This window comes from Sesamum indicum, linkage group LG7, assembly GCF_026168435.1.
Source record: "Sesamum indicum cultivar Baizhima isolate 11 linkage group LG7, ASM2616843v1, whole genome shotgun sequence".
Classification (NCBI taxonomy): Eukaryota; Viridiplantae; Streptophyta; class Magnoliopsida; order Lamiales; family Pedaliaceae; genus Sesamum; species Sesamum indicum.
In genome coordinates, this window is record NC_142663.1 from 4,915,243 (window position 1) to 4,930,995 (window position 15,753).

The 15,753-nt window shown below is 31.7% G+C and overlaps 1 protein-coding gene across 1 annotated transcript; it reads right to left on the minus strand.

The window, feature by feature from the left end:
- Nucleotides 1-379: 379 nt before the first annotated feature.
- Nucleotides 380-9,095, minus strand: LOC105165957 (Major facilitator superfamily protein). The gene is made up of 14 exons (XM_011085118.3): nt 7,952-9,095; nt 4,270-4,381; nt 3,015-3,127; nt 2,782-2,904; nt 2,442-2,638; nt 2,189-2,264; nt 1,971-2,057; nt 1,790-1,870; nt 1,623-1,655; nt 1,489-1,542; nt 1,360-1,401; nt 1,151-1,229; nt 985-1,055; nt 380-903 (listed from the first exon to the last, which is right to left on the minus strand). Exons 1-14 carry the CDS (start codon nt 8,114-8,116, stop codon nt 802-804), a joined length of 1,335 nt encoding a protein of 444 aa, XP_011083420.1. The 5' UTR covers nt 8,117-9,095; the 3' UTR covers nt 380-801.
- Between the last annotated feature and the right edge of the window lie 6,658 nt (nt 9,096-15,753).

A 15,753-nucleotide genomic window follows, 5' to 3' on the forward strand; every position in this document is an offset into this window, starting at 1 on the left:
CTCCGAAAAAGAAAGTGAAAGAGGAAAGTGGAGTATGCACAATAGGTTACAAGATTACGAAAGTCTGTATATCTCGTGGATCTATATACAAAATTTGATACGTCTTGTTGCAAGTCCATTAGCCAAAAGTTCGTGCAGATATAGATAGACGACGAAGATGCAACATATTTAGCAAGTGAATGTGCAGTTTGATTGACTTCTCTGTATCCGAAAACAAGGATTAGGGGCTTTGTTTTTTCCATCTCGTTGCATCTAAACTGATGTTTCCTCAGGAAGCTCCATGTGATGGGATTGTTCTGCTTTCGCAGTTTTTAGGGGGTATTGAATAGTAACAAGCAATCGTTCCGTGTGGAAAATGATAATTATGGAATCTTGATCAGAATTCAAATGTGGATATCTATAAATAATCTTGCAACATTAATATATAAATAAAGAAAGAAAGAGATTACAACTTCACTACAACTGCTAAAATTTCCCGTATCATGCATAAAATAAAAGGGAATTTCAGCTCCAGCTTTCATCTCTATCTTTCTACAATAATCACTGCTTTACATTTCCTGAAAACAGTCGAAAGATTGACCCGAAATGTATAAAACAAGCAAAAAAATTTATCTATAGGCTGCATTAATATATTAATACAGGATTACTACTCATATTACCATTTCAAGCTGTAGATCTTTACTAGGCAATCTTCAACAGGCCTTCATAAAATGTAGCCTTCTGTACCCGAGGTTTAAATTTCTAGCAGTCGCCATGTGATACATCGTGGTTATAAATCGAAGGACTTACAAACGCTGCTGTTTAAACTAAGGGCTCTGCAGTGCTGGAACTGCAGATATTGCTGCAGTTTTTGGCAGGACATGGGGGAGGCTTTATCATGATGCTTTGTAGGAATGCTATCATCTATATATAATTCAAGACACCTATTAGAGAACAACAAAATATTTCTGTGGATTTGAATTTTTCCTCAGGTAAGGTACTTACAGCAGCTAAACCGGAGCACATAATGCTGAATCCAGGGAAGTGAAATGGTGCATTATCTGATAGGAACAAAGCTAAGGAAAGAAAAAAGGGATTCTTTTTCAGATTAGATTGAGTTTTTCTTTTTCTTTTTGGTGCATTTAAAGTCGGTGAATATTATTTTGCTTACCTGTCAAAGGGCTGAAAGCGAGAGGGGAGACGATGTTGGCAAAGGAGCATATGCCGGTGATGCACCCTTGAGCCTTTCCCTGTTAGCATCAGACAGGGCGAAGTTATTTTTGCATTACTAAAGCTATAGAAGGGGACAATCTCGCGCCATGGATACTTGAAATGCAATTTAACTCAAAAAGTTCAAGTCGTTCAGGTAATAACAGGCACCTGTTCACTTGGTCCAGTCTGTTTGGATGCAATGCTTCGTAACTGTAAGTTGAAGGAGAAGTTCAGTGACATATGCTAACACTTCAAGATACTGATCAAGAAATGTGTCGAATACAAAAAAAGTCTTACACATGGCAGTGCAAAAGTAGCCACAACGGATATCATTGCAGCAGCATAAGGAACCTGCAAAATTCTTGACATATCAGAATGTTGCCAAAAACGAAATTCCAATGTAGAATTCAGGCGATAGGTCAAGAATGTACCCAAGGTGCCCAAGCAATGCTGTAAAGTATCATCTGCACTCAGGAAAATGAAGTTAGTTAAAGGGAGACTGCCAGCTATATATTTATCTGAAAGCTCGTTTTTTAGTACGATGTCACTTATAGAGATAGTCGTCTATTTCAGAGTATTGATCGTGCAGCGAACTTACATGAGCACAGCTGAAAAAGAGCCCTAAGGAAAGCATCTTTTCTTCACCCATGAGTGGAGTTAATATGGGCATGATGATCAGCTGACAGATTTCAGAACCAGTGTTCATCACACATAATGAAATATTGCAAGAAAATATGAAGAAATAACAAACTGCATACGATGATGAATGGCAAAACTACCTGCGATACTGATCCAGCAATTCCGGCAATTATCATCAGATCAGCGAATTGGTCTTTGTTAAAGTGAAACTGAGCCTTCAAGTAATACTGCACGGTGGTTGCACATTAGTCTTTAATGCATAGACATCATAGCTCAACCTCAACAATTGCCTAGTGTCAAAGATTTTAAACTAAGACAAATTGTGCAAGCTGTTGTGAAAAGAAATAGAATAGCATACCATCAAAGAAGCGTAGAGGCCAACGTCTGAAACGTTAATGAAGAATGCAACCACAGCTGCTTTCGAGAATGTGGGGCTGCAGACGTCCAACAAACATACGAAAACACATCGATACATAATAAGGAAATTCAAGAACTTCTCATCAATTAAACTGAGTCAATTTCAGTTAGCTCCTTGGTCTTTTCGTTTACGTGTTTGTTATCAATAAGATTCAATCTTCATAATGAGTGGAGAATGAGTTATTGTAGCTGACCTAGTCCTCAACAAGAAAATGGTGTCATCCACTGAAGGCAGAGTCTTGAAAAGCTTCCATTTCTTCGAGGGAGCTTTCTGCAGAAGACAATCAGTTTCTCTGCTCTCCGCAGCTGCACACATGCTACTGCTCATTGCCGACTCTGGAAGAAACACTCTCATGTATAACAGTGCAACAACAGACATTGCAGCAGCAACCTACACATAAAACCAGAAAAACCACGCAATTAAAGGACTTTCATACAACTCATTTTCATATCGGTAACCACGAAACATAAGTAGACACTAACTATTGCTCTATTTTTACACATCAAACTAAGAACACGGGAGTAAGAGCATACTTGAAACGTGGCGGAAGTGGAGAGGAAACGAGTCGACAAATTTCCAAACACGAACGACGAAGAAGAAAAGCCTGACATGATACCAAACACTGCAGCCCTTCTGCTCTCTGGAACATTATCTGCCTGCAAAAAGCAAGTGAACTCACATTGTTAGCTACTCTGTTGTGACTTGTAGTTTCATATAACAATCTTGTGATGCTGAAGTGCTACATCTATGAAGAGAGAAACATTACCACATATGCAAGAGCAAGAAACTGAACACTTCCTTCGCTGACCATAGCAATCAGAGTTTTGAGCACATAGTAAGCGTAGAAGTAATATTTTGTCCTGCTGCATGCCAGTATTACTGTATCCATAAAAGCTCATAACATCAACATCTAAACAACTTCATACAATTTCTTCCCAAACAGTTCAAGTTATAATAATTTATAGTGTTAATTACATTTAGACCCTCCCTAAAACTACAAAATTATATTTTTCTTCAAAGAAAATTTGAAATTACACTTAAATCCCCGAAAATTCTCCATTTACACCTAACCCTCTTTGATATTTTCTAATGTCATCATCTTTTCTCCAAACTCTAATGAAAAAGAATCATGTATAAACAATTGATTTTAAAATGGGATACAAATATAATTTTGAAACTCTTTTTAGAGAAAGCGTAATTTCGTAATTTCAGAGGAAGTCTAACTTTAATAACCCGTATTCAAATCCATATGAACATAAATTCTGGGGTCTGCCTTCGGTCTATTGGGCCCTAAGAACAGTAACTAAATTTGAGGCCCATGTTATGGCCCACAGTTGTTCTTCTTCTTCTTTACATTACCAAACCGTATATTGGGCTTCAAAAATTCTGATAGCTATACGGTCAGCATCACTATTTCAGTATTACTATACGTATTTTTTGCCCTTTTTCTTTTTTCCCTCTTTTTTCTGCTTTATTCTCTCTTCTTTTTCTGAATATACTTTTACTTTTCCAATAGCTTTTGTTTTTTGCCGTTCCCTTTTTATATATTCTTTCAAAAGAAAACAGACAGATTTTTAAGAATTATTCTTTTGTTTTTCTTAGTGTCTCATGTTGTATGAATTCTCTACTATGTGTGTGGACTTTTGTACATCATTCAAGATTTCTTTTTTGTTCCAAAACTAATCATTATTCGCCCTTAATATCTAAATTAATTTTCGACTAAATTAGTACTGATCTACAGAAAAATTATTGCTCGAATCAGATTGGCTACAGACTCGCATTCAATATATCATCACCTTGTTAGTACTATTGTTATATTAATTATGTATTTGATCATTTTTTTTTAATTGTAACATGCTCGTTATATAATTTAATTAAGTGTGAGCAAATCCAGTTTCAATTATTATTATTTGGATAATAACCCTTAAATTAATGAAAATAAGGGGGGAACATAGAGATAATGTAGTAAAACTCCTATTAATACTAGGATGATAATTAGAAAGGAAAGCAAGAAAAATTACCAAGAGGAAAGATGGACAGAGTCATGGGGACTGTGAGCATCACTTTTCTTCCATAAGTGTCGGAGAAATTCCCAACCAAAGGCATAACCACGACTGAACCCAACCCAATTATCTGCACCAACACCCCCAAACATCTCATAATTACAATTTGACCCCTACTACACCCACCAATTAATACACCAACGTTGGATGTCAAAATGATTTGCCAACAACACTCAAATAGAAATTAAGAAATAGGAACAGAGAAGAGTGATTACCACGATTCCGAGCTACTACTTGTCTTCCACAAGCTACTTTTATATATGTTTTTTTGAAAAAAAAAATAAAATACTACTCTCATATAATATTATAAATAAGCAAATTATTTTTTTTCTATATTTTTAAAAATGCAGTAATTTACCTATTTAGATAAAGATGTAAATCGCTTTATTTGGCATAGGAGGTAAATTGCTATTTTTTTATCATAGGGGGATAATTTGTTCTTTTGTAATATCACACGAGGATAAATTGCATTAAACTCATTTTTTTTATTTAACGTATACCCAATATGTGTATAAATTCTTCACAAATAATATAATTTTGTATACGTAACGTACGTATATTATACAAAATAAAAAATACAACATTATTTAAAATAGAAAATCCGCATTTTTTAGGTGGATGTTTAAGACATAATATCCTGAATCACTAATTTCCTTTCAAGCAATGATACGAAACTAGAATTGGGGAACATTCTTATTCATGTTGCTCTACACGTAGATACACATAAAACAAAGTTGCAAATAGGTTTGTACAAGATGAACATTTACTGCATATTTAACTTTAACAATTCAGCAGGAGATATAATTTTAGACGGGGTTCGAGATTTTATTTCGATAAAGATAAGAATAGAGGTTTTGAATTTTAGGACAATTCTAATTATTTATGCGATAGAATTTATGTATAAAAAAACCCCACATACTGAATAATTGTAATTGTCTGAAACTATTTCGAAATCCCATAACTTTCTAAAAGATGACTCTAACTTGGTGGGTTCGAAATCTTTTCACTATGTTTGTTTTCATTTTTAAGTTATCTTCAGGACAAGTCAAAACATACCCAATGTTTGCCATCATTCCAAAACACCTTATCTAGGTGTTTTAAACCGTTTTAACATAAATAGATACATATATATACATATACATATACATAATATATATAAAACAGACATGATTTGACAATGAATAGTAATTTTTGTCTCCCAGAACACAACATTAAACATACAATACTTATTTTAAATTATCTTAAAAAAAAAAATCCAAACGTATATTCTATCTCTAACACACACTTATTTATCTTTATTTCTCTTTCTCTATCTCTACAAAACACAATAAAATATTTAGAAAATGAATCCAAACGTTATATTTATTTCTCAAGTAAATTTTGATGTTGTCATAAAACAGGCAAGAATTGGAGTGGACAGAAAGTAAATGACGTGGAGTTCCACTAATTTGTATGTCTTGGATGTCAAGTGAGGTTTCGTTTCTGTTGAAGACATTAGCATATGTCGTATGTACATCGCATCATCATGTAAGTAAAACTTAACAGTTTGGAAAGAGGTGGTCAGTTAACTCAGAAAACGATGCTGAGATAAAGAGAGAAACCCGACTCCACAATCTCGAAAATTTTTATTCAATTTAGGTTTAGTAAAATTAAATCAATTATATAGTAAGTACGATATATCTGTTAGGTGATTAATTCCTATACTTAAATTATACACCAATCACACCACAAATATATTATACTGATCATATAATTAATTCAAATTTGATCATTCCGATCTGAACTAAAATTCCTCCTTGTCAACCCCAAAATCTGTTTCTTTCGGTAAATTTCCTTTTCTTTCCCGTTTTGATTTTGAATTCCGTTGTGGGAACAATTACACAAATATACATACATTCTTTAATTGTTTGGAATCCATACATCATTGTAATTATTGTCTCCGACTTTGAATAAAAATCTTTTCATTAGGTAATTAATTAATTACTACCCTTTTACCTAATTTTATAGGGCAAAATGCATTTCACCACTTTTATTATTCAAAAATAACAATTTACTCCATTGTATTTTTTTTTTTCAAAAAAGTAATTTATCCATTTGTGTTCTTAAAAAAGACACAAAATACCCCACTTATGCTAGAGGTTAGAGGTGCAACACATGTGCTCTATATGCAATTTTGATTGAACTGTTAGATATTATTTTATATATATATTAACAATGGAGATATGATAAAAAAAATCAACAGCATAGATCTTTCATATTTATATATAAATCAATGGCTCATACCTATTTGAATTAGATCGATGATTCATAAATTATATGTATAATATATATTATCTATATATCAAAAAAAAATATATATATACATATATTTTTAAAAAAATATTTTGGTTTTTTGTATATACACTATGTACGTAAAATGAATATTGGACCACTTATTTTTAAACATAAGATCTCAACCGTTAATTTAAGTAAGATTTATATGATGTAATATGAACAGTCGATTGTGTTAAATAAGATTCAACGATTGTAAAATAAAAATAAAAATTAAAGAAAGAGAGAGAGAAAGAGAGAGAGAGAGAGAGAAATGGGCGGATGTATCACACGACTCATATAAAAGGAGTATTTTACTTATTTAAAGTCCAAAGGGATAAATTATTATTATTTTTAACACAAAAAAATAAATTACTATTTTGGAATCACATGGGTGCAAAGCATTTTTCCCTAATTTGATATGTTGACAGAAACTATGTGTACAAAAACTAGAAACGTTGCTACATTAACTAGCCGTCCATGACTTTCTGGGTATATAGGGATGTGGATTTTCCCTTCTTAATTAATTAAATTCTAACATGAAAATGAATTGATGGCTAATCAAGAAAAGGGCAAATACCAACCAACCGAACTAACTGATTTAATTTATTTAATAATTATTAGATACATGACATATGTATATAAAAGTTTAATATAATAGCGCCCATCTTATATTAAAGTATATATATGTCAAATTCAACGCACATTTGTGAGTTTTCTTAACACACATATATATTTTATCGGCAAAAGGCAAGCAATTCTCGTGTGATATTGTAAATGAGCAAATTATCCCCTATTGAAAAATTACCACAGGAGAATAATCTGTTTATTTACAATATTTTTCTAATTATGATGTAAATAACATGCACATGTATATTAATAAATATATACATTTATGTATTTATTATATAAATTAACAGAGAAGAATTAATTTTTATTATAGAAGATAATTAGGTTAATTCAATTATTGAAGGAGAAATGGAGTCATTAATTAGTTCCCGGGTGATGAAGCAATGCGAGGAAATGGTAAAAAAACAAAAGTAAAAAAAAGGAAAGTTGCTGCTTTTTAATTATGATGCAATAAAATCTCTCTTTTCTCAAATATGATGATGTAGTTACTAGAAAAGGATAGCTCAGCGTCACATTGAAAATATGACTGCCAACCCGAATTCATAATTTTGTAATTAAATGAAAATAATTGCACAACTTATGTAAACAGGAGAAATTTCTTAGACGTGTGTGTTGTGTGATTCGTCACTTTTTCTAAACTATACACCCGTAAGTGCTTAACATACAAACTTTACCATAATGAAGTGTATGGTGTACGTACCGCTTGTTGAGCTCCGGTGAGGTATATGGCCAAGGAGCACTCGTCTTTTCCGGGACAAAGCGCGGCCATGGTAACGTCGGTGATGGCCGGAACCACCATGAAGTTGGCGAAGCAGTAGAGAAACACCGTCATGAACAGGTGGCTCAGCCCAACCGCCTTCTCCATTGTGTGTGTGTGTGAGAGAGAGAGACAGAAGAGAGAGAGAGAGAGAGAAAAGGGTGTAGAAGAAGAGGTATCTTCTCTCTTTGTCAATGTTTAGTCTCTCACTCTCAGTCTTAAAGCACAAGCACTGTGATGGTATTGTTTGTGCCTATTTTATAGCATCTGCGGTACTCCAAATATACTGTTGAAAAGTGAAGTGTGTGTAGGCTTCCTCACAAATCAATGCAGAGAAAAAGTTAAAGCAAAAGCATTAAATGGAAGATCACAATTTGATTTCTTCAAATGTTTTGGAGAAAAACTAACCAATCAGCAAGGAAAAGTTCAGACTTGTGTGTGCTTATGCTTTACTTAGGACATCACTACTATATATACACATACCACATCGGAGTCGACTGTGGAATCTGCTTTAACATTACGTTCAAATTCAACGATTGTAAATCTAATTAGTACACATAGTCGATGGCGACCTCAAATCTTTTACACAAAACGGTATATCTTAACAAAAATCGTTTTTCTGAGCAGTTACAAAAGAATTTTTCAAATCACATAAATCTGATGTTTGTAATTAAATATTTTTTTTTTTTGGTATAAATTTGCAAGGTGATTGCAAAAAATTGATGAGGGGCGTGAACACACAAGTCAAAGAGTAAACAAAGTGCGAAGTTGAATGATGCGTAGCTTGTAAGTTGATGAAAGGCATAACGGGGAAGGGAAAGAGGGGTTGTTTAGTGGGGAAGTGTACGTAGAACAATGACTTACGCTTTGATGCGTACAAGGTTGAGCAACTACTCTTGCTCATGGCTCACATGCACCCTAATAAAACTGCACCTATTATTTGAAAAACATGACACTTACACCCCTCAAGGAGTGTAGCTGTAATTTTATAAAATACAGAGGAAGTTTCTGTAATTTAAACTAACCTTAGGGGATGTAAATGTAAATTACCCTAATTTTAAAGTAGTCATCAAAAATATATATTGGGTGACAACAATTTTGTTCTTGTCATAATATAATTATCAGCGACAAGAATTATGTACAAATTGATCACTATATATATAATTAGTGACAACAGAAATATAGTGATAAAGAATGATTATTATCACTATGTTATCATTATATATGTCTTATTAATTATTGTTAATGATAATTTAATTAATAATATTTTGTTACTAAGTCTTAATAAATACAATTTTTAACAACTATTAAAATATTAAAATTTATTATTATGATAAAATAAAAATTCTTGTTTGATCTGCATTTGGTCGGAATAATAATTGTTTTGTACTTAGGTTGTTGATGTGGGAGGGATTCCGTGACTTCTTGGCATTTTTTCTACTTCCAGGGAGAAATGATTGGTTAACATAGTGAGCCAAAATAAAACATTACAAAACATTACGTGATTGGTTGTCTCACTTTATATGAATATTAATTTATATTAGTTATTTTAATTATTTATAATTATTAATATATTAATTGAATGAAATATTATTTAAATATCCAGATAAGTTACTAATAAAACGGAGTATAAGATCAAGAATGGAAAAGGCGTGATTATTTAATTACTGTTGCTTTTGATATTGGTATTACCACAATTATCATGAAATTATTTTGTCTGTCGACAACTTTAAAGTAAGTATTTACGTGTGGAACTGATATAAATATTTATTTATGAGTTATATGATAATTTTTTTTATAATTTTTGTCAAAATATTGAAATTATCTTATTTATTAAACATGGAAAGATTTTTCCTGAAATTTCCACCTATACATTATTTAAGAAGACCTCCGTGGGCTGGGGCACTGCTTTAACCAAATTATTACCGACTTGTCTGTATGTACTCAGTCCGTTTATTTAGATTCATGGACATAAAGTTAATGATTTCCAACTTGTAATAACAAACAAATCCTCTGGATTTTTTATTAGATCAATTTTTAAGTTTAAATTGGTACACTCAAATTTTGAATTTTACTTTATTAAACATTGATGAACTTCAAATTATTTGGATATGGGGTGGTTTGAAATCTTTTTTCGCATTCTTTTTTAAAATTTAAATCCAAATATGAGTAGAATGTATTTAGTTAATGACAGCGTTGGAGCAAGGAATTCGAATAAAACAAAGTTATCACATACAAATGAGATTAATAGTATTTTACCTCCTCGTGATGTCAAAAAATTCCATTAAAAGAAAGGCTGACATAACCCTTGGACTTTACAATGTTGCATAGTTTTTTTTGGGCAAATTACAATGAGTTTTTTAAGAAAAAATTATAATTACAAATATATTATCATTTATTTAAAAACTTACAAATACACTTCTAAAATTATAAACATCCTAACAAATATTCCTTTATAACAGTCAATTGTAGGAGGTATTTGTAAGAATTTTAGGTGGGTATTTATAATATTTCGAACAATAAAAAAGTATTTATAATTATAATAAATTTGAAGGAGGGTCGTTATCATTTATTATTTTTTTTAAAAGAGGTATTTCCTCTATTAAGTATTTGCATAGAGAAACCTATTGCATTTAATTCTCTACAAATGTTTTTTGCCCCTGATTGGAATTCTCTACAAATGTTAGAAAATGAAAGTTGCCGACTAACTAAATTCATTGCGTAAAGGGAAGCCTAAAATCCCCGTGGCGTCACCACTCCATAATATATATATATATATAATAATTGTTGTGTCAAATTATTTTTAATATTTCGCACTTGAAAATATATTATGTAAAAGCTAAATATAAAAAATCAATATAATACATTTAACAAAACAGGAAAGAAAAAAGAAAAGAAAGAAAATTAATTTATCAGTTAATATAAAATTTAAAAAATTGAATAAGTTAGTTATATTATGAATTGAAGGGTATTTTTTATTTTACAAAAAATTAATACAGCGATGTTATTAATCACCGTTTGTGAGTGTGAAGAGTTTTTTTTTCTTTTTATATTCTAAACTAAAAAAAAGAGCGGAAGAAAGAAGTGAGATCCAATTCCAATGGGAATGATGAAGGGAAAAAAGTAATGTCGGTGAGAGTAACGAAGAACATCTCCCGCCATTTTTCCCACTGCATCTTTGTCTGAGTTTTAAGTTACATCCTATTTGGCTTTTGTCCAAAGCAAATACTCTGTGTCAGTGTCTGAATGGACTATTATATCATTTCTAGAAAGGTTTCTTTATTTACTGATCATACCTCGTTTGGTTTTATTTTCAGAAAATACTTTTATTTATTTTTGCATTAAAAATTGTGAATTATAAATTTTTAAATGTAGGTTTATAGACGTGAGAAAAGAGAAGTTGTTTGTATTTGATTTGTTATATTGGTATTCTGTAGATATTGGTATAGCTCAAAGACAATAGGTAATGATAATGTTTAGAAGGGTGGTTTGAGAAATGTGTTTTCAGTAGGTCTAAACTGTAAATTTCTAATAAAAATAGATTGGACTAAACAAATAAGCTTCCAAATTATTGAAATAATGTAAAACTGAAAATTGAGTTTTGAATGGATGGGTTTGAAGTCGTGAATCTAACTTTTAGGAATAAATCATTCGGATTTAACGTTAAATTTGAAATGTATTTTATTAAATAATGATGAATTTTATTAGCACTAAGCATATACTAACAGATACTTGAGAGAGTGGTCCATAGGAGTTTATTTGGGCTCTTGCTCTTTCTTTACTTTTATACCACAACTAAAATGTGGGCTATTATATATATAATTCCAAGTTGAAAAAGAATATATTCTTTCTGAAAAAACAAACATACTGCTATAATTAGTGAATGTTGGCAAACTCCCAAACCTGAAACATCTATATAAAAAAGTTGATGATGAACTGACAACATTAATTAAACCTCCTTCATTAACAGTTGTAGTAATATATCAATATCAAATATTCATTATAACTACAAAGGGAGTAGAGCAACAACTTTGTATTAAAATCGTGGCGTGTGATCATACATTTTCATGATTGGAGGAAACAGGCACAGCATACCTCGACGAAAACCCGCGAAAGAAAGCATCCTGGTCCTCATCTTCCCATTCATGCCCTTCATCAAAGTTCTGGGCGTAGCTCAGCGGGCTGTACCTGAAAGCGCCAAACTGCTGAGCCCTTGTCTTCGACTTGGAAAATGAGAAGCAGCTGCTGCTGTTCTTGGCTTTTCTACTCTTCCTTGACAACATCAGAATGAAGCGGCCCCAGCACGACGACATCTCCTCGTCCGGGGATGAGTATTTCTGCGCCATGGATTTAGCGTTGATCATGAGAATATGATTGTAATAGCCAAGTTTGAGATTGTGGTACAGATAAAAAGGCAGCATCGTATGATATATCATGAGGGTTTTTTGTTGGGATAATTATTTCATTTTATGTGTCTATTAATTGTTTCAGTGCTTTCACTTTTGTTGTTTCTCAGACTTTTGTCGTGAGCATCGGGAATTCTAAATTTTATATATTGAAATAAAAATATCCATCTTTGCTTGAAAATGAAAACAGGATTGGATTGATATTTTGTTGCAAATACTGTTTTGGACAAATACTTGTTGCTAAAAGTTCATTGTAACCAAAAACAAACATGGTTGTCCGTAGCTGTTAACGTGGCCTATGTTATCATATTTCCTCACCAAAAGTGATTATATTACAATAAAAATTATTGTCCCAAAATATATTTCTTTTCATAGATAAATTAATTTATCGTTTTTTGACAAATATCTAAATGTTAAGATATTATTTTTTGATGACATAAATTGTTGCAAAATACAAGATTTTAGGCAACGAAACATTTTGTGCTGCATATTATGAGATTTTTTACACAACAAAAATTTGCATTCCTAAAAGTACTCTTTTTTGCCCAACAGAATTGTTTGGTCTTAGAGATATCTTCAGAATATAAATTACGAAAAAATTAAAAGCAAATAGGCTCTAATTAGGCAAACAACGACTCAAATAAATAAATTTATCTAAACTAGCTATTGTGACACGTCGTTTTTGTGTGCATATAATAAATAATTTTTCACGCTTTTAAATATATCTTAAACAAGAGTAAATTATATAAATCAATAAACTATATTAAAAAAACAAAGAAAAAGAAAAGAAAACGAATTTATCAATTAATGTAAAATTTTAAAAGTTTAATAAGTTAATTATCTTAATAGTTGAAGGGTTTTTTTTGTTTTACAAAATAATTGGTGCGGCAGCATTATTAACCGTCATTTATGAGTGTGGCTGGTCGATGGTATCATTATCCATTATTTATGAATATGGACCATCTTTTTTTTTTATATTACTATGGATAAAAAGTTGCATGAAACATGTTTATGCACTTATCTATTACCGACTTAATGTAAATAAAATACTTGTCCGCAACATGCAGATAGATTCCTATGTCTAGTTCTTCATTTATTTTACGTCATCTTCCTTAAATATACAATTAAAATAAAACATTTAAAATATTAAACAGACGTTAAGCAATTGATTAAGAATCTTTTAAAAATAAAAATGATTAAGAATCTTTTCACTTTAACGTAAGAATCAGTGAATAAATGGTGAAGGCAGAATATTTTATTCACACTAAAAAAATTATGTATTTTTACTATAGTTAATTACTATGATTAAAAAGATCATGAAGAATACAAATTAATTACGGCTCCGCAATAATAACTCGTTGATGTTTTTGAATGAGTTCAAAACATTAGTCAAAGTTAAAACATCGCTATGGTACACTTTTAAAATTTTGCGTTAATGTTATTTGATTGTGGTTAATAATATTAATTTAACATGATTATTAAGTTATAACAATTTATAATATAAAAAAATAATAATTTTTCTTCTTTTTTTGGGTAGTGGTAGCAAATTCAAGTTTGATGATCAACGTAATAATTCGTAATTTAAGAAGTAGATATTCTGAAGCTCTCGTCGGCCCAGCCTAGATTTTTTGAAAATGTGATTCTCTCAAGTATATTACAGATTCTTTTTTTTTAAAAAAAAAAATAAAAAAAAATAGTAGCCCAATTCTATTACTTTTGAAATTATGAAAATGAAATTTGACATTAACGTACGTCTTTAGGTGGTGTCGTATTGATTGGTTTTTGAACGTTTGCTCTGCGCGACAAATTAATAAGAATCGCTGTTTCGTAGGACACTTTGAGATGTAAGAACGTGTACACGTTAAGGGCCGACCTAATGACTAAGAAAATATCCTAATGTCATAGCTTCCTGAAATTTACTATTCAACAAAATTTATCTTTCTGTAGTATTGGGAATGAGCAAATTATCTTTATATGAAAATTAAATAGCAATTACCCTTCTGTAATATTGGGAGGTAAATTGCTTCGTTTTTTATAACATAAGGGGTAAATTGCTATATTTGAAAAGCACATGAGAATAAATTGCTTATTTATTTTTTAGAAAAGAATTGTTTGTCTATTTTTCATAACAGGTAGGTAAATTATAATTTAGCTGAAATTTGAGACCAAAAAAAATAAAATTTGAAAACTCAATGAAGACACTGTAAAATTAGCAGCGGAAACGGTGATAAATGCCATGAAATATGAGCACAGATTGAATTGAAGAGAAGAAGAAGGAAATTTCTTTCAAGAATTATGCTGGCTTACAGCTCTGTATTTCGCATATCTCAAGAAGGAAGAAGATTACAAATATATAGAAGAGAAAATAACTAACAGACAACTAACTGCTATTCTAACTTATAAAAGCGTAAATGCGAGAATGAGGAAACAACAACTTTAGCAGCTCAGCTAACAAAGTTGTCAATGACTAATGAAAACGCGTTGCTGCCGAAAACGTTTATTCTTCTCTGTATTAGAAGCACTCCCAGGTAGTCTTCGAGCTGATTCTTCTGCAGTAGAACTTCATACATGGAGCAGGGTCTTCCATGCAATTTTACACACCCTCCTCAAGTGGGACTTGGTAAGATGTTAACAAGGCCCAACTTGGACACAATGTAACTGAACCTAGGTCCCGGTAAAGCTTTTGTAAACAAGTCTGCAGGCTGCAATTTAGAAGCAATATGCACAGGAGATATAAAGCCTTCCTTGTATTTGTCTCTTATTAAGTGACAGTCAATTTCTATATGTTTTGTCCTCTCGTGGAAAACCGGATTAGCTGTAATGTAGAGGGCAGCTTGATTGTCACAATGAAGTGGAACAGGAGTAGGTGGATGTATCTGAAGATTTCGAAGCAAGTTAAAAATCCAAGTCAATTCACACGTTGTGTTGGCCATACTTCTATATTCTGCTTCTGCAGACGATCTAGAGACTGTAGCTTGTTTCTTTGTTTTCCAGGAGATCAAGGCCTTTCCAATGAAAATGCAATATCCTGTGAGTGATCTTCTTGTGTCTTGACAACTTGCCCAATCAGCATCACAAAAGGCTTGCAGCTCATAATCATCATCTGCATTAAACAAAAGACCTCTGTTAGCAGTGCCCTTTAGATATCTAACTAAGTATAATGCAGCATCCCAATGTGATTTGTTTGGATGCTGCATATATTGACTTAGTTGTTGAGTCCCATGGCATATGTCGGGTCTTGTGAAGCCCAAATACAGCAGCCTTCCCAATAATCTTCTGTAAGCTTCAAGATTTTGCATTTGTTCTTCTTCACTGTTGCTCAATTTTATTCCTGCTGGT